This window comes from Dendrobates tinctorius, unplaced genomic scaffold, assembly GCF_039654945.1.
Source record: "Dendrobates tinctorius isolate UK_male_01 unplaced genomic scaffold, ASM3965494v1 ptg000178l, whole genome shotgun sequence".
In the NCBI taxonomy this organism is placed as follows: domain Eukaryota; kingdom Metazoa; phylum Chordata; class Amphibia; order Anura; family Dendrobatidae; genus Dendrobates; species Dendrobates tinctorius.
In genome coordinates this window covers 2,266,405-2,293,764 of record NW_027361845.1, presented here as the reverse complement: position 1 = coordinate 2,293,764, position 27,360 = coordinate 2,266,405, and the positions used below count along the sequence as shown (strand labels likewise).

The 27,360-nt window shown below is 46.4% G+C and overlaps 2 protein-coding genes across 6 annotated transcripts in view; one reads left to right on the top strand and one right to left on the bottom strand.

The window, feature by feature from the left end:
- The window catches only part of LOC141054331 (NXPE family member 3-like), a 175,716-nt gene that overhangs the window by 111,473 nt on the left and 36,883 nt on the right, over positions 1-27,360 (bottom strand). The window contains exon 2 of one of the 5 annotated variants that reach the window (XM_073551645.1): positions 5,539-5,710. The exons of the other annotated variants lie outside the window; for them this stretch is intronic. The gene's annotated coding sequence lies outside the window, so the exon portion shown is untranslated. The remainder of the gene's footprint in view (positions 1-5,538; positions 5,711-27,360) is intronic. 5 annotated transcript variants of the gene reach the window in all.
- Positions 3,016-5,548, top strand: LOC141054332 (lysophosphatidic acid receptor 4-like). Its single transcript, XM_073551647.1, has one exon. It carries the CDS (start codon positions 3,074-3,076, stop codon positions 4,004-4,006), a length of 933 nt encoding a protein of 310 aa, XP_073407748.1. The 5' UTR covers positions 3,016-3,073; the 3' UTR covers positions 4,007-5,548.

Below are 27,360 nucleotides of genomic sequence, written 5' to 3'. Positions count from 1 at the left end.
TCTCTGTGCAGATATACGCGTTTCGAACATACAATGCGACACCCCCTCCTCGTTTATCAAGTCTGTTTCTTGCAAATAAGTTGTATCCTTCTAGTCTTGTATTCCAATCATGTGTATTGTCCCACCAAGTTTCAGTGATTCCAATTACATCATATTTCTGTTCCTGTGTTAGTAGTTCCAATTCTCCTTGTTTGTTGCCCATGCTTTGTGCATTAGTATAGAAACATTTTAGTTTGTGATTGGTTTCTCTTTCTCCAATATTTTTATTAATTAGATTCTTTCGTCTTTGTTCTTCCTTTCCACTTCTAATAGCAGAGTTCTCAATAGCATTTGTCAGGTGTATGGCTTTTTCTGGTCTTTTGCTTCCCTTCCCATGTTGTTCTAGTTTGCACTAATGAGCGGGAAGAGGATAGGATAAAGGGAGTTAGTCACAGAAGTCTGATGAGGTCGGACCTGTGTAAGGAGATCCCCTGAGAGGGATGAAGGAGAGAAAGTGCTGCAGCCGACCTCAGTGATCGGGGTCCGCTGGCACAGGAAAGGAACACTGAAAGAAAGCCTGACTCTCCATAAGAAGGAAAGGATTAGTACGGAACGTGAGGAGAGGAAGAGAACAGAGGATTGAGGGTTAGAGGAGAACCCTTCCCCAGTTCTAAGCGCAAGGCCGGGGTCCGGTCCCCGAGGTTGTTTGGATACTTATGGTCCCGCAACAGACACCAGAGGAATAGAAGTTTGTCATCACTTTATTCCCACACAAGACTTGGGGGCACAACAGCAACGAGATAGAGAGCCGGGACTTAGTAGCAAGGAGTCCCCGAAGCAGGCTACAGCTGTCTGCCGTACAAGTAGAGTTCATAGGAACATCGGACAGGAGGAACTCCTGTGTAACTCAGTACTGTGAGTACTTCACTAAAGGCGCTAAGAGGGAGACGTTCAGAAAAGGCACATAAGTTGGAGGAGTGTTGGAAAGGTGTGCTTCATCTTGCCTGGAGGTTGGCTGGGCTCCTGACCCGGAGGACATGGCACTGATACGGGCTCTTGAGCCACCACAGACTGTGAGTAAAGCTTTGGAACTACATGCCCTGGTGTGTTCCACTTATTCCTGCGTCAACATGCCCCGCACTGCTACATCCTTTGCGCCCGACACTACACCATCTAAGTGTCGCTACATCCACTCTGCCCTGGGACTACAACCCTGCCTGTGGAGGGCTATACCATCACTGCTGCACCACACCATCTGTCCCAGAGGATCTGTCTGCAGCGTCGGCTTAACATCTACATTGCCGAACACCACAGGTGGCATCACGACATACACATTCACACTGAACATTTACAATGGGCGCCCAGGGCCACGAACCGGGTCACCACTACTGTGACACTTCCCTGTGAAGTACCAGCCCGGTACCGAGTACCCCACAGCCCTTGGTGTGAGGGCGACTCACACACATCACACAAGCACAGGGCACACAAGATCAGCGCACACCTCACAAGCACAGCACGAACGAGATCAGTGCACACCTCACACAAGCACAGCACACATGACCACTGCGCACACATCACACAAGCACAGAGCACACGAGATCAGCGCACACATCACACAAGTGCCTGCTGTAAGGACTCAATGACAAATACATACAGTACATCATGCCATCTATATACAGTCAAGGTGGAAAGTGTTGGACATAATTTCACACAAAACCCCAAAATTGGACCAGTCAAAATTGTTTGCACCTTTCCAAAATTATGGGTAAACAATTTTGTTTCAAGCATGTGATGCTTGTTCAAACTCACCTGTGGCAAGTAACAGGTATGGGTAATATGAAAATTACACCTAAAACCAGACAAAAAGGGGAGAAGTTGATTCAAACTTTGCCTTGTGTGTCTGTGTGTGCCACACTAAGCAAGGAGAAAAGAAAGCGAAGGCATCCTTCAAATATTAGAGACCTGGAGCAGTTTGCAAAAGAAGAGTAGTCCAAAATCCCAGCTGAGAGGTGTAAGAAGCTTGTTGATGATTATAGGAAGTGATTGATTTCAGTTATGAAGTGAAGGGCTGCAAAACCAGGCACAGTCACTCATGTAAGCAATGAAGGAGATATATCTGTCTAAAAATCTGTACTTGTGATCGCTGAGCAGAGAGGACTGCAGCACCAGGTTCTGAAACTCATGTAAGCAATGAGGTGGACATATCTGTCCAGATACCTGTACCTGTGATTGTTGAGGGTCTCGATAAGCAGAGTGAAGGTCTGCAGTACCAGGCGCAGTCACCTATGTAAGCAATGAAGTGGACATCTCTATTTAGGTGGCACTAGAATTCTAGTCCTCTTCCTCTCTGAAGAGACAATTTGCATATTTCCCAGAGGAGCATTGCGGCTTTAAGTCTCCTCATCTCGGCATGCTTAGCATGTCAATCTCCGCAAAGCGAAACAATACTTCTTGGATATCGGTCAGACGCCTCTCACTCAGCCAAACCAGATCTCACACTTTGCACTGATAAGGGGCAGTACCCCGAAACACAGTGTCTGAAAATTGAGATTCTGCTTTGGCTTTTATCCTAAGTCATGTGACAAGGCTCATTAAAGGGTTGAAATTGACTTTTAGGATTGCTACTTCCAATAGGTGGCACTAGAGTTCTAGTCCTCTTCCTCTCTGAAGAGGCAATTTGCATGTCTATTTAGGAACCTGTACATGTGATGTGATTGTTGAGGGTCTCTATAAGCAAAGTGAAAATATGCAGTACCAGGTACTGACACTCATGTAAGCAATGAAGTGGACATATCTGTCCCAGAACTGTGCATGTGATTATTGATTGTCTCCATCAGCAGAATGAAGGATTGCAGTACCAAGCAAAGTCACCCATGTAATTAAGGGAACCTGGTGTTCGCTTCATTGATCAGCAAGGTTTCTGGGACTCAGATCCCCACAACAAAATCTGATGGCTTGCAAAACCTCTTAAAGTATATATCACAGACAAATAAAGAAAATGTATAACTTTTTCATTTTATTTTTACACCAGGTTTGTTTGAAAAAGGAGGAAAATATCCTATCCTGGCTGTGAAGGCTTCTCAGGGTATCACAAATGACCAACAACAGCAACTGTCAGCTGGTCAGCCCCATTCTGTATCTCAGTGGGTATGCTACTATATTAGCCTTTGGGGTAATCACGAACATTATTGCCATCTTCTTGTTTTTTTACGTCAATAAGCTGCGGTCACCCACTATTGTCTACATGAAGAACCTTGCCATCAGTGACCTCCTATTGATATGCACCATTCCACTGAAAATCTATCCCTACATCGTGCCACCTTCACAAATCAACCCATATACAACGTTTTGGATATGTAACATCACTGGGTCATTTCTCCTTCTCAACATGTATGGAAGTATTTTCTTACTGACTTGCATTAGTTTTGACAGGTGTCTGGCTATTTGCTTCCCTCTCCGCTCTCGACGCTTCCGTCAACATGCCTCGTGGATCTGTTTTGGTGTGTGGATTCTAAACATAACATGCTCCGTTGGGTTTAATCTAGGGTCAACGTCGCTAAACAATTCTAGCTCTTGTTTTGTTGGCCGTCCTCCATTTGTTACTAAACTTGGACCCACAGCAGGGGCTATTGGCATAGGCTTTTTAGTTCCTCTGGGAGTCATAGTCATAAGCTCTATGGCCACGTTGAGGTCAATAAAGCAAAGTCAAGTCGTTCAAGAAGGACTAGTCAACAAGGTGAAGGTGATACGTATGATGGCTACCAACATAACTATCTTTCTTCTTTGCTTCCTTCCCTACCATATGGTATTGCTTCTTTACCAATCCATGAATAACTGTATTTTGGACGAGGCCTACCATATAACTCTATTAACAGCTTGTAGTAACACGGTGCTCGATCCCTTTGCCTACTACTTCACCACTGATACTATCAGAAATGTGGTCAAAGAGGAGATAAAAGCAGGAAAGAAATTTCTGGAGCTTTCTGATCAATCTTCTGAGAAAAATAGGCCCATTATTTCCTCATAGCAAGAAGATAAAGCAAATATGTCACCAAAACATTGGCAGGTCCAACATGGAACCAGGAGGTAAGGATACCTGAAATGTGAAATCACATCAGTGAAGGTTTGACATTATTTTCTCTCTAAATATTAAACGGTTTTGTGAAATAAAAAGAAGAATGGACTGGTCTACGACCAATCAACATGGAAATTTTGGAGAGAATAGTGGGAAGTAATTATATGGACAATTTTGTTAATGACTTTTGTTGATTAGATAGTGGTCTAGAAAAGCTGAAGAATGTAGCTGAAACGAAATGGATATTCAATTGTATGGAAAAAAATTTTCAAAAATATTTTCCAAAGTGGGATCTTCTGGTGCTGTTGTATTTATTACGTACTGGGATCTACTGAACTATAAATACTGGTTAAATCATCTCCTGTGGGGTGACACTCATAGAAAGTCTAGACCCTTTCCAAAAGCTGGTCAATATTTAATAGCCCCCTACCACATTCTGCATAACATAAGGCCTATGAGTAAAATGGCTGTCATATTAATTTATGGAAAGCATTCTTTATCAAGGAACAAAAATCTGATGAACCATGCGTGATAAGGACCTCGCGAAGAACCATATATTTTTAAGCATTTTCTCAATGACGGATTAATGGAGAACAGCTTTGATTGACCATATCATATTAAGTTTTACTTTACATACAACGCATATATTTTTTATAGCACTTTCTACAATTTCAAGCACTTATGAACCCAAATTTTTGGAGATTATTACTTGACCACTTGCCTATCTCGGCACCACAGCCCACTCTCCGGTGCACCGCATGTCCTTTTCGCCTCTTCACTCGGCCTTGGGGCTTCAAACATCGCAATATATCTGCCCTGAGGCCTTGTCAGTGTGCATCTCATGACATCCCAAAGTCACATCGTGCTTCATCTCAGGTGCTGTCTAGGCCTCAGGCAATGGCATTGAGATGTTATGACGTCGTGACGTACATCATGACATCTCCAGGAACCCCAGTACCGAGTGAAGATTATGGAAGAACCAAAGCCAATCTGTAAGGTTTTAGAGGGTAAAAGGAATTAAAAGGAAGCTCCTACTCATCATGTATGGGAAGAACATATAAGAACCCCATTTGCACATTGCTGGGTCCAAAAATGCAGTCAGGGATTGGCATAGTTTCATTCTAGAAGGGTTACTTGAGACCTGCGTAGTGATACTGATAGGAGCGGACATATCTTTGGTGCAATGTGTGCAGCCGGACAGGGGCCCAAAAGGTATGGAGGCCTACTTTCACCTTCAAATTAGCAAGCAGGTCCTATCAGATAAAAAACGAAGACACTTAGCACATAAATTGGCCAATTCATGTATGCCCAGCAGCCAACGACAAGGCGATCCTCTTTGCTGGGAACGTGCCTAATGTGAATCCTCTCCTGGCTGATAGCCTACAACTATAAGGGTAGATAGGATCCTACTGTTATTAAAACCACCAAAGGCTGATGGGTGGAGTGCTCGTCAGAAAGCCTATGTATACAAATCAAAGGCCTACCTTCATTTCCAGACAGAGAACAGGTGTGTTTGGAAGTGACAGTCAGTCTTTGATAGTTGGATTTTATATGGTGTCACACTCATAAATTCTGTTCCTGTTTTCATCTTCCTTGGTCCTCTTCCTTCAGTACCATATTCAAGTGGGACAATTTTTTTTGGAAAACCTTTTTTACCTTGTAAGGTAAGAAAAAAGTTGAGTGGTCAAGGTACACTCAGGGCATAAATAATATGCTGTGTTATACAAAGCGTGACATGGGAACTGTGCCACCTTTAGTCCTACACCAGGCATAACACAGAGTGTAGATTTAGTTAAATTAGTCATTTAAAAAAAAGCCATAAAAAGTCTTCGTTGACACTATGTCTTTTTCAGGTGGTTTCCATCCCAGAATCCTCCTGAAAAAGCGCTGCAAATGAAAACAGAAAAAATGCCCAGCTTCCCCAAATCGACATGGCTGTTCACATATTCAATATTTTGCTACTTCTTTTAACCACTTCAGGGTGTTCATTCTTTGGGCGGCATCATTTTAAAGTCACAAGATTTGCATAATAGAAGAGTTAGCCATAAGACACCGACGGCGGAACCACTGTGAACGCAAGTGCATAAACGTCATGGGTGGCGCTTCAGGACAAAAGCCACCAACTTTTTCCTGAAGCGGCTTTGTGAGGAATACTTCAGCGGCAAAGGCGTTGTGTGCATTTAGCCAAAGGATGAAAAACAGACCCCCTACATACCCCTTAAGAGAGGTTTTCCAGGAAAAAATATTAATGGATCACATGTGGTACTGACCTAAGTACTATATTGGAATGCAGAGCTGTAGCATTGCGAGTTATCGGTGTATTTTATATCTTGTGAATGTAAATTACTGTAAGTTATGGTATGTTATTGTTTAATAAAGCTTTTTAGTGGAGAAAAAGCTCCAATCTAAGAACTTCTTCCTTGTTAGGAAATTACCTTATTCTTCATAGAAATCATGTGAAATTACTGTCTATCTAGTTACAACCGCAATTCCAAAAATAATTCCGACGCTGCATAAAATGTAATGTAAACAAAATTGTGATGATTTGGAAATCTCTTCTCGTCATATGTTGTTCCCCACAGAACATAGATCACAGATCAGAAGTTGAACGTTGAACAGTTTTCCATTTCCAAGTCCCTAGTTTAGAAATTGATGGCAGCAAAACATCTCAAAAAAGTGGTGCTGAGACCACCATTGTGAAGCTTCACGTCTTCTTCTGACAACAGTCTGTAAACATCGGGGAAGAGAGGAGACTATGGCTGGAGTTTGGGGAGAGGAACGTTGTCCAGTTCTTGTCTGATGTCGGATTCTCGCTACTCCACAGTTCGGGGTCTTTGCCAGATTTTTCATTGCGTAATGCAGCAAATTGGTGAAAGGTTCCGACTGTAGGCGGCCGATTCATCACAAGAACTTATCTTCTCTTCATGCTGTTGTGATGGGCACAGTGTGCGCTTTTCTTTTTGAAATATGCAAGGCAGTGTGTGGGAGCCATCATATACTGTGTGGGAGGCTCTGAGGACCATCAAATTGTGTGGAGCGCTGTGGGGGTATCATAAAGTGTGGGGTTGTATAGCCATCATGCTACGTGAAGGCTTGTGAGGGCTTCATATTGAGTGGGGAAGCGGTGGGTGACATCACACTAGGTGGGGGCATCATACTGTGCAGGTAAACTGTAGGGGAGATTATACTGTGTGAGCCTTCATACTGTACGGGTGTCTCTGGGGGTCAAACTGTGTGAGGGCTAGAGGGCCATTACAATGTGTTGGGGTCTGAGAGTGTCACCATACAGTGTAGGAGCATCATACTTTTTGACTGGCCTTGTGAGCTATCATACTGTATAGGAGACTGTGGGAGCATCATATTCTGCGGAGGCTCTGAGGGTATCATGCCATGAGGAGTAAAGTGGAGGACATAAAACTGTGTAAAGGCATCATAACACGTCAGAGTCATCATACTTCTTACTGGAAGTGATGGAATAAAAGAAAAATGGATTTTAGGGACTTACAGTGCAGGACTTTTTTTTTCTAAATACTATAATACTGCTCCTATGTACAAGAATATAACTGCTATAATACTGCCCCTATGTACAAGAATATAACTACTATAATACTGACCCCTATGTGCAAGAATATAACTACTATAATACTGCCCCTATGTACAAGAATATGACTACTATAATACAGCTCCTATGCACAAGAATATAACTACTATAATACTGCCCCTATGTGCAAGAATATAACTACTATAATACTGCCCCTATGTACAAGAATATAACTACTATAATACTGCTCCTATGTACAAGAATATAACTACTATAATACTGCTCCTATGTACAAGAATATAACTACTATAATACTGCCCCTATGTACAAGAATATGACTACTATAATACTGCTCCTATGTACAAAAATATAACTACTATAATACTGCTCCTATGTACAAGAATATAACTACTATAATACTGTCCCTATGTACAAGAATATGACTACTATAATACTGCTCCTATGTACAAGAATATAACTACTATAATACTGCCCCCGATTTACAAGAATATAACTACTATAATACTGCTCCTATGTACAAGAATATAGCTACAATAATACTGCCCCCTATGTACAAGAATATAACTACTATAATACTGCTCCTATGTACAAGAATATAGCTACAATAATACTGCCCCTATGTACAAGAATATAACTAATATAATACTGTCCCTATGTACAAGAATATACTGTAACTACTATAATACTGCTCCTATGTACAAGAATATAACTACTATAATACTGCCCCCTATGTACAAGAATATAACTACTATAATACTGCTCCTATGTACAAGAATATAACTACTATAATACTGCCCCCTATGTACAAGAATATAGCTACTATAATACTGCCTCCTATGTACAAGAATATAACTACTATAATACTGCTCCTATGTACAAGAATATAACTACTATAATACTGCCCCCTATGTACAAGAATATAACTACTATAATACTGCTCCTATGTACAAGAATATAGCTACAATAATACTGCCCCTATGTACAAGAATATAACTACTATAATACTGTCCCTATGTACAAGAATATAACTACTATAATAATGCCCCCTATGTACAAGAATATAGCTACTTTAATACTGCCCCCTGTGTACAATATGACTACTATAATACTGACCCCTATGTGCAAGAATATAACTACTATAATACTGCCCCTATGTACAAGAATATAACTACTATAATACTGCTCCTATGTAAAAGAATATAACTACTATAATACTGCTCCTATGTACAAGAATATAACTACTATAATACTGCCCCCTATGTACAAGAATATAACTACTATTATACTGACCCTATGTACAAGAATATAACTACTGTAATACTGCCCCCTATATACAAGAATATAACTACTATAATACTGTCCCTATGTACAAGAAGAGAACTACTATAATACTGCCCCCTATGTACAAGAATATAACTACTGTAATACTGCCCCCTGTGTACAATATAACTACTATAATACTGACCCCTACGTGCAAGAATATAACTACTATAATACTGCCCCCTGTGTACAATATAACTACTATAATACTGACCCCTACGTGCAAGAATATAACTACCCCTATGTACAAGAATATAACTACTATAATACCGCCCCCTATGTACAAGAATATAACTACTATAATACTGCCCCCTGTGTACAATATAACTACTATAATACTGACCCCTACGTGCAAGAATATAACTACTATAATACTGCCCCTATGTACAAGAATATAACTACTATAATACTGCTCCCTATGTACAAGAATATAACTACTATAATACTGCCCCTATGTACAAGAATATAACTACTATAATACTGCTCCCTATGTACAAGAATATAACTACTATAATACTGCCCCCTATGTACAAGAATATAGCTACTATAATACTGCCCCCTGTGTACAATATAACTACTATAATACTGACCCTTATGTGCAAGAATATGACTACTATAATACTGTTCCTATGTACAAGAATATAACTACTATAATACTGCTCCTATGTACAAGAATATAACTACAATAATACTGCCCCTATGTACAAGAATATAACTACTATAATACTGTCCCTATGTACAAGAATATAACTACTATAATACTGCCCCCTATGTACAAGAATATAACTACTATAATACTGCCCCCTGTGTACAATATAACTACTATAATACTGACCCCTATGTGCAAGAATATAACTACTATAATACTGCTCCTATGTTCAAGAATATAACTACTATAATACTGCTCCTATGTATAAGAATATAACTACTATAATACTGCCCCTATGTACAAGAATATAGCTACTATAATACTGCCCCCTATATACAAGAATATAACTACTATAATACTGCCTCCTAGCTGTGAGGTTGTGTTTTGTGGATCTCCTCATGTCTGGAGCAAGCCCAGGGAGGGGCCACCCTGTGCGGGGAAGACCCCAGGCAAGGCCCAGGCTTCCCAGCCTACACTGGGACAAGCTTGCCAGGCTTCTACCAATGGGAATGTTAATCCCAAAGCCACTGTCAGACCAGTGGATGCAGGGAGCCAAAGCTGCAGCAGTTCTATGAAGGAGGAAAAAGCTGTGTGTAAAGTTTTGGGAGGAAAACCTTTTCCAGTTCCAGCAAAGAAGCCAGAATGTGTCAGTGTCAGTGAGTGATGGAACCCATGTGAATGTGAAGTCTTGTAGCTCCCCAGTCAGTAAGCAGCTCCTGCCAGGTGCACAGGTGAGATCGGCCCCAGCTGTGCAGATCAGCTCTCCTGCTCCCAGGCAGAGGCGAACGTCTTTGGAAAGACAGACAATGCAGGAGAACCTACAGCAACATGGCAGTATGGCGCGGTCAGGACGCACACGGTCGCAATCAGGTGGCAGCGATAAACCTGCTGCGGAGCCTGCATCCAGCCAAGGGGCCACAAAACCATCCGTGGTGGAACGGCACAAGACTGTCTTCAAAACCCCTGTACCAGTGGTCAAGACTAAACCTGTGGGGCCGGCGAGTGCACCCGAGCTGCAGCTAGCGGATGAGATTGGAGCGCCCCGGGCCAGGGCTGTGGGGTACTCGGCACCGGGCCCGTTGATCTCAATGGGAGTTGTCACGGGAGCTGTGACCCGGTCCATGGCCCTGGGGCTCCATTGCAAAAAGGGGTGAAAGAACAATGAAATAGAATTGATGAATAGTTCGTTATGCCACCTGTGGTGTTCGGCAAGGGAGATGTTAAGCCGACGCTGCATGCAGATCCTCTGGGACTGGGACTGGTGGTGTGTTTCAGCCAAGAAGGTGAAGCTCCCCACAGGTGGAGCTGTAGTCCCAGGGCAGTGTAGATGTAGGGGGTGGCTGAGGGGCGCAGGCAGTGTAGTAGCTGGTACTCGGATGTAGCAGTGCTGGTTGTGTAGGCGCAAGAATCAATGGAGGACACCAGGCCTTGTAGTTCCAAAGCTTTACTCACAGTCTGTAGTACACACACAGGTGCCTGCCTCCATGCTGTGTCCTCCGGGTCAGAGACTCAATCAACCTCCAGGCCAGATGGAATGCTCCCTTCCAATGCTCCGCCAACATGTACCTTTCTGAACGTCTCCTTTTATAGCGCCTTTAAGTGTGAAGATCTCCTAGTACTGAGTTACTGTCATGTCGGACGCTGTTCACACCACAGCGTCCGGCAGGCAGAGGTAGCTCCACCTCCAGCCACTATAGCCTCAGTGGCGCCGGCTTGATCTTCAGGCTCTCGGGGGTTAATCCTGCTGGAGACCAGGTTGGAAGGTTAGTCACGCCCACGGTCTTTAAATAGTCATACTGGCATATGGGCGTCGCCGATTATAGCTTGTGTTTTCATACCAAGTGGTTCCGGTGTGGAGTGGAGGTGTTGCAGAGAGAGAGATTCATATCTGGTGTCGTATGATCCGTCGTTATCCTTTCTCCTTCCCATATTTGTGTTTAGTTGTGCCCTGTTCACATTACTGTTTATTCCTGTGTGTGTGCGGCGCAGTGCAGTTTAAGTTCTCCCTGTCTGTCATTATTTGTGTGGGAGCTTTGGTGGTGACTTCTCACTGGGTGGAGGGTGGAGGGTTAAGTGCAGGGCTGAGCAGGAGATAAGGAAAGGTCGGAGGCTCAGGCATTTGCACCTTCAGCAAAAACCCTGGGTTGAGGGTCAGACAGGGTTTCCCCTAGTAAAGGGACACCACAGGGGCCCCGGGTATTTCTGCCTTAGTTGTCCTAAGCCCCGCGTGACATTATAATCGGCCCACATTTTTTCAGGAGTCCATGGATCCCATGGATTCCATAACCCGCCAGTTGGCGGCGCTGTCCTTACAGGTCTCCGAGTTGAAAGGGGCAGTTCAGCAGCAGGGCCTGGTAGTAGCAAAGGTGCAAACGGCATCTGCAGGTATCGGTGCAGAGCCGAAGTTTCCGCTGCCAGAACGATTTTCAGGCGATCGCAGCAAATTTGTCGTATTTCGGGAGGCCTGCAAATTATACTTCCGCATGCGGCCAATATCCTCAGGTAATGAGGCCCAGCGAGTAGGGCTGGTGTTGTCATTACTGAGTGGTGACCCCCAAGCATGGGCATTTTCCTTACCAGCTGACTCTGCTACATTTCATTCGGTCGATAATGTTTTTTCTGCCCTCGGGCTCATTTACGATGACCTGACCGACTGGCTCTAGCGGAATCTAAAATCCGCGCCCTCCGCCAGGGGGAGCGCTTGGCAGAGGACTATTGTTCGGAATTTCGCCGCTGGGCTGTAGACACACAGTGGAACGACCCAGCACTGCGGAGCCAGTTTATTCATGGGGTATCAGGGAGGGTGAAACAAGCCCTCCTGATGTATGAGACTCCGGCATCATTGGAGTCTGCCATGAGTTTGGTGATACGTATTGATCGCCGTTTTCGTCAGGGGCCACAGGAGACGCTACCTCTGGGGGAAAGCAGAGGTGCAGGTGTGGTTGAAGTAGATGAGTCCCCTGAACCTATGCAGATTGCTGGCGTGGCACAGGTTCAGCCTCGCGCTCCGGGATTCCGGAAGCCCGGAGCATGTTTCTACTGTGGTAAAAGAGGTCATTATGTTAACGTTTGCCCGGTACTACCTAAGAGGGTCACATCGGCGGAAAACTGTTAAGCTCAGAGGGTATGGATCAGACCCAACTGAGCGTATGCATATCCTCCATGATGGTATCTCAATGTATGCTCCCTGCCAAGGTTATTATCACCGGCAGAGAGCTACCTATATCAGTGTTTGTGGATAGCGGTTCCGCTACCAATCTCATAGATGAGGAGTTTGCACACACCGCCGGGTTTAAGATCGAAAAACTTCCTCACCCCATACAGGTGGTGACCATTAATGCTGTTCCCCTCCCTCAAGGGGAGATTACTGAGTTTGTGGCAGAGGTGAAACTCCACATTGGGGTCCTACATTCTGAGTCGGTTACATGTAGAGTCCTCCGTAATCTCCCAGCTCAAATGGTCCTGGGTTTTCCATGGCTGTCCAGGCACAACCCGGTAATTGATTGGAAAACTCAGGACATAGTGCAATGGAGTGGTTTCTGCCAAGACAATTGCTTGGCCACATGTGTGTCCGCCGTGATGCCCAGCCTGCCGGAGGCTTTGCAGGATTTCGCGGATGTTTTCTCTGAGAAGGGTTGCTCAGAACTGCCTCCACATAGAGCCTATGACTGTGCGATTAGGTTAAAACCCGGGGCCAAATTACCTAAGGCCAGGATGTTTAATATTTCTGGTCCTGAGAGGCAAGCTCTGAAAGACTACATCGCGGAGAGTCTGAGCAAAGGACACATCCGGCCTTCGTCCTCGCCTGTAGCCGCGGGGTTTTTCTTCATTAAGAAGAAAGATGGGGGGTTACGCCCGTGTCTGGATTTCTGAGAGTTAAACCAGATTACTATCCGTGATCCCTACCCAATGCCGTTGATCCCGGATTTGTTCAACCAGGTAGCGGGGGCGAAATGGTTTTCCAAGCTGGACCTCAGGGGGGCGTATAACCTCATAAGGGTCCGTCAGGGGGATGAGTGGAAGACGGCGTTTAACACTCCTGAGGGTCATTTTGAGAGTCTGGTTATGCCGTTTGGGTTGACCACCGCGCCTGCCGTTTTCCAACATTTTATTAATGATGTATTTGCTCATGTCCTGGGGAGATTTGTGATTGTATACCTGGATGATATCCTCATTTATTCTAGCGATCGGGACACTCATTTAGAGCATGTTAGGCAGGTGTTACAGTTGCTCCGGGAGAACCAGCTCTATGCTAAGCTGGAAAAATGTTTATTTTTTGTCCAGGAGTTGCCCTTTTTGGGATATATTGTGTCCGCAGCCGGTTTTAAAATGGACACTGCTAAGGTGCAAGCGGTGCTGCAATGGGAGAGGCCGGAGAGTCTGAAAGCACTCCAGCGGTTCCTTGGGTTTGCGAATTATTATAGGAAATTTATAAAACACTTTTCGACTGTCGCCAAACCGCTCACGGACATGACAAAAAAGGGTGCCGATCTGGCGAACTGGCCTGAGGTGGCTATACGTGCATTTGAGCGTCTGAAGAATAGTTTTGCTTCAGCCCCCATTCTGGTGCAACCAGACGTGTCTAAACCTTTTGTGGTAGAGGTTGATGCGTCGGAGGTGGGAGTGGGGGCAGTACTGTCTCAAGGCTCGTCCTTGAGCGAGATGCATCCATGCGCCTACTTCTCCAAGAAGCTGTCGCCGGCCGAACGGAATTATGATATCGGCAACAGGGAGTTGTTGGCCATCAAACTGGCTTTTGAGGAATGGCGACACTTCTTGGAGGGGGCGGCTCACCAGGTCACAGTTATCACCGACCATAAGAATCTGCTCTATCTGGAGTCGGCCAAGCGTCTGTCTCCTAGGCAGGCTCGCTGGGCATTGTTTTTTACTCGTTTCAATTTTCTTGTGACGTACCGTCCCGGGGCTAAAAACACCAAGGCGGATGCTTTGTCTAGGTGTTTTCCGGGGGGAGAACCTCGGGAAGAGCCGGTACCCATCCTCCAGAAAGGGGTAGTGGTCTCGGCTCTCACGACGGAGGTAGAGGCGGAGATTGCCGAGGCCCAAGAGGAGGTACCACCAGGACTTCCCGCCAACAAATCATTTGTACCCCTGCATCTTCGGCTTAAGGTGTTGAAGGAACACCACGATTCGGTACTGGCTGGTCATCCAGGGGTGAAGGGCACCTTAGAGCTGGTATCGCGTCGTTTCTGGTGGCCCAAAATCCGGCAGGACGTGGTCTCGTACGTGGCAGCTTGCATCACGTGCGCTAGGGCTAAGTCACCCCGAACCCGTCCTGCTGGCACGCTACAGCCTCTGGGGGTACCCAATAGGCCATGGACAGAAATCTCCATGGATTTTATCACTGACTTGCCAGCCTCGGCAGGGAACACGGTCATCCTGGTGGTGGTTGACCGTTTTTCAAAGATGGCGCATTTTGTGGCGTTGTCTTCTTTGCCCAATGCTAAGACGTTGGCTCAGGTATTTGTGAAGGAGGTGGTCAGACTCCACGGAGTACCATCTGACATAGTATCTGATAGGGGTACGCAATTTGTGGCGAGGTTTTGGAAAGCTTTTTGCTCAAGGTTGGGGATCAAGTTGTCACATTCATCGGCGTTTCATCCACAGTCTAATGGACAAACTGAGCGCATGAACCAAAATCTAGAACAGTATTTACAATGTTTTGTGTCCGACAACCAGGAGGAGTGGTCTACTTTCCTTCCTCTGGCCGAATTCGCGTTAAATAATCACCGCCAAGAGTCATCAGGAGAGTCTCCATTCTTTTGTGTGTACGGTCAACATCCTCAGTTTTGTACCTTACGTCAGGGTGACTCCGGGGGTGTCCCGGAGGAGGATCAGCTAGGAGCCCAATTGTCATCAGTCTGGAGGCGGGTGAAACAGCGTTTGTTGAGCATGAGTGCCAGGTACAAACGGGTGGCTGACAGTAGACGCGTGCCAGGTCCGGACCTGTGTGTGGGTGAATGGGTGTGGTTAGCTACGAAGAACAAAAAACTCAAAATTCCATCTTTAAAACTGGGTCCAAGGTTTATTGGGCCTTTTAGGATTTCTGCCATCATTAACCCAGTGGCTTATCGGTTGGAACTTCCTGCGGTGTACAAAATACATAACGTTTTTCACAGGGCTTTATTGAAAAAGGTGGTAGGCTTGGTGGACACGACGCCGATGCCACCTCCAGTCATGGTGGATGGCGATTTAGAGTTCGAGGTCGCCAAGGTAGTGGACTCTCGAGTAGTACGCCGTACTCTTCAGTATTTGGTGCACTGGCGGGGGTATGGTCCGGAGGAGAGGTCTTGGGTTCCAGCCTCAGACATACATGCGGATCAGCTGGTCAGTTCTTTTCACCATCGTCATCCGGACAAGCCGGGTCCTATGAGTCTTGAGGGCCCTGGGGTCCCTCGTAGAAGACGGGGTACTGTCATGTCGGACGCTGTTCACACCACAGCGTCCGGCAGGCAGAGGTAGTTCCACCTCCAGCCACTATAGCCTCAGTGGCGCCGGCTTGATCTTCAGGCTCTCGGGGGTTAATCCTGCTGGAGACCAGGTTGGAAGGTTAGTCACGCCCACGGTCTTTAAATAGTCATACTGGCATATGGGCGTCGCCGATTATAGCTTGTGTTTTCATACCAAGTGGTTCCGGTCTGGAGAGGAGGTGTTGCAGAGAGAGAGATTCGTATCTGGTGTCGTATGATCCGTCGTTATCCTTTCTCCTTCCCATATTTGTGTTTAGTTGTGCCCTGTTCACATTACTGTATATTCCTGTGTGTGTGCGGCGCAGTGCAGTTTAAGTTCTCCCTGTCTGTCTTATTTGTGTGGGAGCTTTGGTGGTGTGTCTCCTCACTGGGTGGAGGGTTAAGTGCAGGGCTGAGCAGGAGATAAGGAAAGGGTGGAGGCTCAGGCATTTGCACCTTCAGCAAAAACCCTGGGTTGAGGGTCAGACAGGGTTTCCCCTAGTGAAAGGGACACCACAGGGGCCCCGGGTATTTCTGCCTTAGTTGTCCTAAGCCCCGCGTGACATTTACACTGGAGTTCCTCCTGACTGATGTTCCCAAGAACTCTACTTGTACGGTAGCTTTCTTCAGGGACTCCTTACTCCTGAATCCCGGCTCACTATCAATGTTGCTGTTGTGCCCCCAAGTCTTAGATGGGAGTAGTGCATTTACAGCCCACTACTCCACCGGTGTCTGCTGCAGAACCATTAGTGTCCATACAACCTCGGGGACCGGGCCCCGGCCTTGCGCTTAGAACATCTAGGCAGGGTTCTCTCCTAACCCACGTCCTCTGTTCCCTTTTACTCCTTCGTTCCGTACTAGTCTTTCCTTCTTTTGGAAGATCAGGTTTCAGTTCAATGTCTTTCTCCTTCTTTCCTTTCCCGTGCCAGCAGACCCAGGTCACTGAGATCTGCTGCAGCACCTCCTTCCTCCATCCCTCTCTCCCAGGGATCTTCTTCCCTCACTCCTCTCTGAGTGACTTCCTCTCCAGACTGACCTGAAATCCTACACCTTCCCGCTCTTTTATGTATTCTCAACTCCACCCGCCTCCCAGCACGTTTCCTGCTACACTCCAAGCAGGGAGCCGCAATGTGGCTTTGCTGAACTACTGTGTTGTGTGGGATGCGAGTGTTGGAGCATTGTAAGGAGCCTCCAACTTACCTGGATGGTGGGGCACCACACCTCAGGAGGAGGTGCAGTGTTATGAATGAGTCACCGAGGAGGAAAAAACAAAAAGCAAGTTAAGCCCAGAAAACCGGAGAGGTTGGTAACTAGTGGATTGCAGACCCCTGATCCTATCCACACAACTAGCAGTAGCCGTGGAGCGTGCCTACGGTGGTCCTAGATGCCTCGTCACAGCCGGAGAACTAAATAAGCCTAAAGAAAGAAAGGGAAAATCTAAACTGCCCCAGAGCAGACCCCAAAGCAATAGACAGCCCCCAACATGTATTGTCGGTGAAACAAGATGAAAACACAAACACAGATAGAAAGATAGGCTGAGCAAACGATGGGGCCCTCACTAACTAGAAAGGACAGGAAAGAAAAGCTGCTGTTTGCAATCACGCAAAAAACTCTGCCAAAAAATGTCCAACATGTCTGATAGAAAAAGGCCCTGAAGTCGCTAGACTTCAATTCCCTATATCAGCAGTCAGGTATATTCTGAAGACAGAGCAAAAGAGATCAACTGATCAGAGACAAAATGGGGATTCAGCCCAGTCCCAGCCAGGGCTGGCTGAACACAAAAACTAAGTAAACCAGACGAAAACTCATATGAACAATAGCAGAGAAAACTTAGCTTTAAGAAGGCAGTAACCAAACTGGAAACCAGAAGCCACAGTCAGGAGAAATCACCAGCAAGAAACTAGGGAGTCAGCTGCCTTAAATCCAATCAGAAATTCCTGATGTCCAATCACAGTCCTCTTCCTCAGGTGGCCGGTCTCTGACATTTAGATCAGCTTCATTACCTTCCTTCACCAACAGAGGGAGTCCAGACAGAGAGCTCACTAGTACTCCTCTGTCAGCACAGCCAGCTCCATAACCCTCACCAGAAGCCAGAGGCAAACCCGAAAATGAGCTCACAACAGTGCAGTACCTCTGTGGCGACCGAGCCTCAGGGGTGCCACAAGATACCGGGACTTGTGCGAAAAATGAGTGAGTTACAGCAGCAAAAAAAAGCATTGCAAATGGAGGTAGACTTCATCTATAGCCTAAAGACCACTAATCCTGCCAGTAATGATGCGTATGACCTGAGACTGAACACACTGGGTGTACAGCTGGCAAGTGTTGTGCAGGACACTGAATCTGTGCTGGAGAGCATGGGGCCCCTGGCAGAGACCTACAGGAACCGCAAGCGGTTCACCTCCTATAAGCAGGACTGTGCTGTAGAGGCCAGAACCCCTGATGGACAGGACCCCCCAGCAGCGGACAAGGCCAGTGTTACAGGCTGCCCGCTTCTGCTTCCAGGAGGGGAAACAAATGCAGCAGCAGGCAGCTCAGTGTGAACAGGAGCATGCACTTCAGTGTTGTGAGTTCATTTTCCCCTTTGTCACTGAGGTCTGGTGAACTCCCTATTCTGGTAAAGGAAGGTAATGAGCTTGATTACCAGGCACCTGAGACTAATGAGGATGACTGGCTGAGTGGAGTCACTGACTGGATATAAGGCTGCAGACGCCCTTCTGCCCTGCAGGTGATTTCTCTGTGGACTTCTAGGACACCAGTCTGATTCCTGCTTCCCTAAAGCTAAGTTTTCTGCTTTGCCTGTTTGCATTTATGTTTTGTTTTTGTTTTCCTTGCTTTTCTGGATTCTGCCATTCCCTGCTGGGATGAGCTGAATCTCCTTTTGCCTGTTGCTCTGTCTTCAGAATATTCCTGAGTGCTGACATAGCTTTTTTGAAGCCTAGCGTCTTCAGGGCCTTTTTCACTGTCAGTCTGTTGGCTCTTATTTTCATAGGGTTTTTCACGGATTGCAGACAGCAGCCTTCCTGTCCTTTCCTATCTAGGTAGTTTGGGCCCCGTCTTTGCACAGTCTATCTTTCTGTCTGTGTTAGTGTTTTCATCTTGCTTCACCGTCATTATATGTTGGGGGCTGCCTATTGCTTTGGGGTCTGCTCTGGGGCAGTTTAGATTTCCCCTTTCTTTCTGTAGGCCTATTTATTTCTCCGGCTGTGATCGAGGGGTCTAGGGCATCGTAGGAACCCCCCACGGCTACTGTTAGTTGTTGTGATAGGATCAGGGGTCTGCAATCCGATAGCTTCCAACTGCTCTGGTTTTCTGGACTTAGATAGCATTTCTGTTTTTGCCTCCTACGGTGACTCAATCATAACACTTCAGACTCCATCTGAGGCACCACAGGTCCCAGAATGCCCCACACAGGAGCAGGACAGTGTATGTGAGACTGTTTGTGCTGATGAGGCTGAGGCAGCCGAGTGTGAACAAGAGCACACACTTCAGACTCCAGCAGAGGCACTACAGGTCCCAGAGTGCCCTACACAGGAGCAGGACAGTATTTGTGAGACTGTTTGTGCTGATGAGTCCGAGGCTGAGGCTGAGGCACAGACTGTGGCTGGTGATGCTGTGCCCATGGAGTCGGGGGCTGGAGGGGTTTCACATTCTGTATTGGATGTCACACTGTCTGATGATAATGATGCTGCTCATGATAATGTGAATGATATGTGTGACTATCCCCCTTTGCCATCTAGTCCACAAGGTATGACAGCCCCCCCTGCTGCAGGCCCTCTCCCTGTCAGTCGGCCCAGTGTGACCCGGCAGGTGCCCCCCCAGGAATGCCTGGAGCCGCGGCGCCCCATCCTTCACTTCCAGCGCCAGGTATACCGGCCAGACATTCAAACGCATTAATGTGGTGCAGTTTAAATACACAGGTGCCAAGGAGGATCTGTCACAACGCAGTTATGTGGTGAGAGAGCTGCTATGCGGCCAGATGGGGTTTGAGGCAAATGAGATACTGGCAGTGTCTAATGTTATGATTGAGTCACCGAGGAGGAAAAAACAAAACACAAGCTTAGCCCAGAAAAACAGAGAGGTTGGAAACTAGCGGATTGCAGACCCCTAATCCTATCACACAACTAGCAGTAGCCGTGGAGTGTTCCTACGGTGATCCTAGACACCTCATCACAGCCGGAGATCTACATAAGCCTAAAGAGAGAAAAGGGAAAAACTGACTGCCCCAGAGCAGACCCCAAAGCAATAGGCAGCCCCCAACATATAATGACGGTGAAGAAAGATGAAAACGCTAACACAGATAGAAAGATAGGTTGAGCAAACAATGGGGCCCAAGCTAACTAAAAAGGACAGGATAAAAAAGCTGCTGTCTGCAATCCGAGAAAACCCTGCTAAAAATATTACCAACACAACTGATAAGCATAAAGGACCCTGAAGTCACTAGACTTCAAACCCTATATCAGCACTCAGAATATTCTGGAAGCAGAGCAAAAGAGAACACTGATCAAGGAAAAAGAATCCAGCACACCCCCGGCCGGGGATGGCTGAACTCCAAAAAACAAGGTAAACAAAACCAAAACTAATAAGTTCAATAGCAGAGCAAAAACTTATCTTTGGGAAGCAGGAATCAGACTGGTCTCCAAGAATCCATCAGAGAAATCACCAGCGACTCAGAAGGGCGTCGGCTGCCTTATATCCAGTCAGAAGTTCCCGTTACCCAGTCACCATCCACCTGATCAGGTGTTTGGTAATCAGCCTCACTACCTTCCTTCACCAGAAGCGGGAGATCCTCGGACACAAAAGATGAATGAACAGATGAGCTCACAACAGTCTAATCTTCAGGACAGGCAGGACTACGAGGTCAGCTTCAAGCTCATGTCTGACCTGGATAGACTTTTGGCTAATTACCCCAAGTTCAGAGATGCTGAGGGCTGGAATAAGTTTGTGTTCGTTCCTATCTCCAGGCCGGACACAGTCACAGTAAACATCACGTTCTGGAATGAGGCCATTCCCCCACAGGACATCGAGGTGTGGCTCCGGCGATACTGTGACCTCGTCTCTGGACTCACCAAGGTCAGAGATGAGGATGGTATCTGGACAATGGGATGGTGGGTCTTGGTGAAATTGCGGCAATGTGATAACATCACTGCCCACTTACCCAATTCCTTCTTCATTGGGAGGGAGAAGGGAAGATGTTATTATCCCGGGCAACCCAGAAAGTGCTTCAAATGTGGTGGGAAAGGTCATCTGGCTAACGCCTGTACTGTGATGAAGTGCAGTCTGTGTGGGGCAATTGACCATGTCGCTGCAGACTGCCGGGACGTCAGGTGCAACCTCTGTGGTAAGATGGGCCACCCTCACAGGCACTGTCCAGACGCCTGGCACAACATCTGTAGAGTTTTCCCTGATGAGTTTGTGATGGCAGGGGCAGAGGCTCAGGAGGATGAGGATGTGGTGGTAGGGGCACATGGGGAGGAGGATTTAATGTCAGGAGATATGCTGACCAGCTCAGATGCCCACCAGGAGTCCACTCAGGTAGCACCAGAGAAGCAGGGTGCAGAGTGGAACATAGAGGTCATCCCTCAGGTCCAACAGCTTCACATAGCCCCCCCCTCAGCATCATCATCTGATGATTGGAGCATTAATCAAAATAAAAGGAAGAAAAAGAATACATCCTCCCGTAAACCAGAGGCAGAATATGATACTGGTCAGAGTGCTAGTAAGAAGGTTCAGAATTATGCAGGAGTGATGGTCGTGTCCAACAAGTATGGAGTTTTATCTGACTCCAATGGTGACGATTATGAGGAAGAGTTGAGGAAAGTTGATGCTGAGTGTGACAGGGACATAGAGGACCATCCCCCGCCAAAGCAGAAGCCCTTATCTGTAGACCATCAGGTAGAGTCTGACATGGACACTAGTGGTGGACAGAACATCTCTAACTCATGATGATGGCTGTTACTCTGCTCCTTCTATATTGTGTTGTGATGGCGGGGTTCTCATTGACTGTGGCCTCGAGTAATGTGAATAGCATTAAGTTAAGCAGGAGAAGACACGTGGTGTATGAACATCTCACATATCTGGACACAGATGTCATCTTCCTGCAGGAGACACGACTGACATCTCTGGGGCTTATGAGAGAGGCTGAGAGGGAATGGTAGTCCGGCCCTTCTTTCTGGTCACTGGCTGTGGAGCCTTACACCGGGGTCGCTGTCCTGTTTAACACCAATGATGTGACTGTGCATAGGATGACGGAGGTGGTCATGGGAAGATATCTGGTTCTGGAAGACACTATCCATGGGAGGCGACTCCGGCTTATTAACATCTATGGGCCACAGACGGTGACTGACAGGATCCACCTGTTTAATGACGTCAAGCCTTACCTCTTCCCTTCTCTTCCAGTGGTGATGGCAGGGGACTTTAATGCCATACTGACATCAAGTGACAGCTCCTCAGGCAGGACAGTGACCAGGGACGGTAAGGTCCTACATAACGTCATAATGCAGGCAGGACTGACTGACGTTTTCACACAGGATGGTCGACAGCCAAAATTCACGTATTCATATTCCAACAGGAGCAGTAGAATAGATTTTGCTTTTGTCAGTCCTACTGAGGCTGTCAGTGCCCTGAATGAGAAGGTCGTCCCTTACTCTGATCACCTCGCCTTGTGCTTCTTTCTGGGGACCTCTAACCGTCCGGGGACCTCTAACCGTCCGGACATCGGTAGAGGGTTGTGGAAGCTCAATTCCAGTCTCCTGGATGATGCCTATGTTCAGAGCCGTATTCACTCCCTTATCCAGCTTCATCTAGACAGGGTTGACTTCTATGACAACACGACCGACTGGTGAGAGGACGTCAAGGAGGATATCAGATCCCTCTTAAAAAGACACTATCCATGGGAGGCGACTCAGGCTCAGGGAGGCGTCAGTTAATAAAGGGAGGAATAAGTACAGCCAGTACATAAAGCTGCGCAATGAATTGGAGTCACTGTATTTGGCGGGCGGGGATGACAAAGTGAAGATCGACCGGCTGAAATCTGAGATAAGGCAGTATCAGTAGAGCAGGTATACCTCCCTGGTTCTTGAACTGGATTATGGGTCCTGAGGGGCCCCTGATCCCTTTGAGAATTGCAGGGAGAGGGTGGCCAAAAAAATGGTCACAGGTCTCATTGACTCCCAGGGTGTATTGCAGGATTCACGGGAGGGTATCCTAGAGGTGGTGAGATCTTACTATGCTGACTTGTTTCTGAGGAAAGATTTGGATAAAGATAAGATGGCGCAATTCTTGGAGACAACTCCAATGCCTGATACTAATGATCTGGACTTTTCTCCCTTGACAGCAGAATTAACGGTGAAGGAAGATAAGGATGCTATTGATAAATTATATCTGAAGAAGGCACCAGGTCCAGATGGTATAACGGCATAATTTTATAAGAAATTCAGAGACGTCATGGCTCCAATCCTCGTGGATGTGTATAGAAATTGTCTAGAAAATTACCTGATGCCTCCATCCATGAGAGTGTCCTCGTTAATTCTGCTGTCTAAAGGTAAAGAGCCGAGCGACATCAAGAACTGGAGGCCGATTGCCCTTTTGAATGTGGACAGGAAGATTCTGGCAAAGATCCTATTTTCTAGATTAGTCTGTTTGTCCCTGGCACTGTCGGCAGGCTCTCAGTTTGGCACAGTAAAAGTGCGGAACATCTCTGGAGCGGTCATCTCGATATGAGAGATGTTTGAGAGATGTAAAGCTCTGCGGTGTGGGAGATATGTTGTTAGTCTGGACCAGGCTAAAGCCTTTGACAGGGTTGATCATGACTATCTGTGGGCCACTTTGTCAAAGTACGGTATTCCGGGACAATTTGTGGATCGGCTGAAGACGTTGTACAGAGAGGTGGTGAGCTTTCCTCTGATTAATGGGTGGCAGGTTGACACTTTTGGAGTTGGGGCGGGGGTGGGGCAGGGCTGCCCACTGAGTCCGCTCCTGTATGTTTTTGCCCTAGACCCGTTTCTGAGGTCAATACAGGAGTGCGATATTCAGGGGGTGCCGGTCCCCCAATGCCCGCCTCTGAATGTTGTTGCCTACGCGGATGATGTGACGCTGGTGATCTCCAATCCACGAGAGTTGCAGATGTTATCTGCGTATCGCAGAAGCTATTCAGAGGCCTCCGGGTCTCTGGTCAACCTTGAAAAGATTCAAGCTCTGTGGACATTAGATACTGAGCCCAGCTTTGATCTGCCGCAGTTTGCCAAAGCCTCCACCCATATTAAGATCCTAGGGGTTAAATTTGGGAGGGATGATAATGCCACGCTAAATTGAGAGGAGAAATTGGAAACCGGAAATGCAAAGGTTCAGCGATGGAAGAACTGGAGGCTGACCTACAGAGAAAGGGTCACAATGTTGAAGACCTACTTGGTCCCCGTTTTCTTGTATGTCTCTGTCATTTTCCCTTTGCCAGAATCTTTCTCAGCGAGGCTCTTCAGCCTGTTCTTCCAGCTCTTGTGGGGGAATAGGTTGAACCTAATAAAAAGCGGAATAACGTACCTACGGCGGAGAGAGGGTGGGCTGGATATGTTGAATCCAAGGGTTTTCTTTGACTCCTTGTTTCTAAAGGTGAATTTTGGGAAAATGGACTCAAACAGTAGCTCCCTGTGGGTAAATAGTATCAGGTACTGGATATTGCCTTTTGCAGAATCTTGGGTGCGAGGCGGCAGTGTCAAGAGGAGGAGATGGACAGGTGACCACCTCCCACAGTATCTGGACTACGGTCTGAAGTGTGTTAGGAGGTGGGGACTGGAGAAGTCTTACATTGAGAGCAGTACGAGAGGAGACCTGTATGCTCGTGTATGTAGGACTTTCTTCTACTCTCCACTGGCCCTGAGAGATTGTGTCACCACCACCCTGCAGGAAAGCCTTAGGTTCCTAAATGGGAAACGACTTCCTCCTAAACTGTTCGATATCACTTGGCTTTCACTACATAGTTGGCTCTTTGTCAGGGGGAACCTGAAACATCTGTGTGTCTCTGATCGGAATTGTCCCCTTCGTTGTCAGCAGGAGGAGACTTTATATGTGATTGCTGGGGAGGGAGGAAGATCTGGGAGGAAGTGTCAGATAATCTAAAAATTCCCAGACTGCGGACCCTAAAGTATCCTGACATAATCTATGGTGTCCCCTCCACTGTTAGTAACATCGACAGAGAGACAAAGTACATTATAATCAGTGTCATCAAATATTATCACTGGCACATGAGAACTCGGGTGTCACTGCACAATGAGCCACTCGATCACACCGCTGCAGCCAATCAGGTTATGTCAGAACTCCGGTGGATAAAATCACTGGAAGTTGGAAGGAGTCCAAGAAACATAACGTTATGGAGGAACGCAAAATTCAGTTAGGAAATATGATCTCTAACTTTCTTTTTTCATCCCCAGGTGTGGACACTTTAATTTATTTATGAATATGATCTGATTATTTAGTGCTTGAGTATATATAACCTAAGTGATTTGTGTTTTGTAATGCTGGATGATTTTTGCTTTATTATAACTGTATTTATGTTTGGTTTTATAATAAAAATTGCCCCTATGTACAAGAATATAACTACTACAATACTGCCCCTATGTACCAGAAAATAACTACTATTATACTGCCCCTATGTACAAGAATATAACAACTATAATGCTGCCCCCTATGTACAGGAACATAACTACTATAATACTGCTCCTATGTACAAGAATATAACTACTATAATACTGCCCCCTATGTACAAGAATACAACTACTATAATACTGTCCCTATGTACAAGAATACAACTACTATAATACTGCCCCTATGTACAAGAATATAACTACTACAATACTGCCCCTATGTACCAGAAAATACTATTATACTGCCCCTATGTACAAGAATATAACAACTATAATGCTGCCCCCTATGTACAGGAACATAACTACTATAATACTGCTCCTATGTACAAGAATATAACTGCTATAATACTTCCCCTATGTACAAGAATACAACTACTATAATACTGTCCCTATGTACAAGAATACAACTACTATAATACTGCCCCTATGTACAAGAATATAACTACTATATTACTGCTCCTATGTACAAGAATATAACTGCTATAATACTTCCGCTATGTACAAGAATATAACTACTATATTACTGCTCCTATGTACAAGAATATAACTGCTATAATACTTCCCCTATGTACAAGAATATAGCTACTATAATACTGCTCCCTGTGTACAAGAATATAACTACTATAATACTGCCTCCTAGCTGTGAGGTTGTGTGTCAGTGGTTCTCCTCATGTCTGGAGCAAGCCCAGGGAGGGGCCACCCTGGGCGGGGAAGCTCCCCTGGCAAGGCCCAGGCTTCCAGGCCTACACTGGGACAAGCCTCCCAGGCTTCTACTAATGGGAATGTTAATCCCAAAGCCACTGTGAGTCCAGTGAATGCAGCGAGTCAAAGCTGCAGCAGTTTGGTGAAGGAGGAGAAAGCTGTGACTAAAGTTTTGGGAGGAAAACCTTCTCCAGTTCCAGCAAAGAAACAAGAAGGAAAAGTCTCTGTGAGTGATGGAAACCAGCTGAATGTGAAGTCTTGTAGCTCCCCAGTCAGTAAGAAGCTCCTGCCAGGTGCACAGGTGAGATCGGCCCCAGCTGTGCAGATCACCTCTCCAGCTTCCAGGCAGAGACGGACGTCTTTGGAAAGACAGACAATGCAGGAGAACCTACAGCAACATGGCAGTATGGCGCGGTCAGGACGCACACGGTCACAGTCAGGTGGCAGCGATAAACCTGCTGCGGAGCCTGCATCCAGCCAAGGGGCCACAAAACCATCTATGGTGGACCCGCACAAGACTGTCTTCAAAACCCCTGTACCCGTTGTCAAGACTAAACCTGTGGGGCCGGCGCGTGCACCCGAGCTGCAGCTAGCGGATGAGATACCGGGACTTGTCCGAAAACTGGGTGAGTTACAGCAGCAAAAAAAAGCGCTGCAATTGGAGGTAGACTTCATCTATAGCCTATAGACCACTAATCCTGCCAGTAATGACGCGTATGACCTGAGACTGAACACACTGGGTGTACAGCTGGCGAGTGTTGTGCAGGACACTGAGTCTGTGCTGGAGAGCATGGGGCCCCTGGCAGAGACCTACAGGAACCGGGAGCGGTTCGCCTCCTATAAGCAGGACTGTGCTGTAGAGGCCAGGACCCCTGATGTTCAGGACGGGACCCCCCAGCAGCGGACACGGCCAGTGTTACAGGCTGCCCGCTTCTTCTTCCAGGAGGGAAAACAGCTGCAGCAGCAGGAAG

Bases quoted from the DNA above. Each gene is read 5' to 3' on its own strand.
- LOC141054332 (XM_073551647.1), top strand. From the start codon at position 3,074: ATGACCAACAACAGCAACTGTCAGCTGGTCAGCCCCATTCTGTATCTC.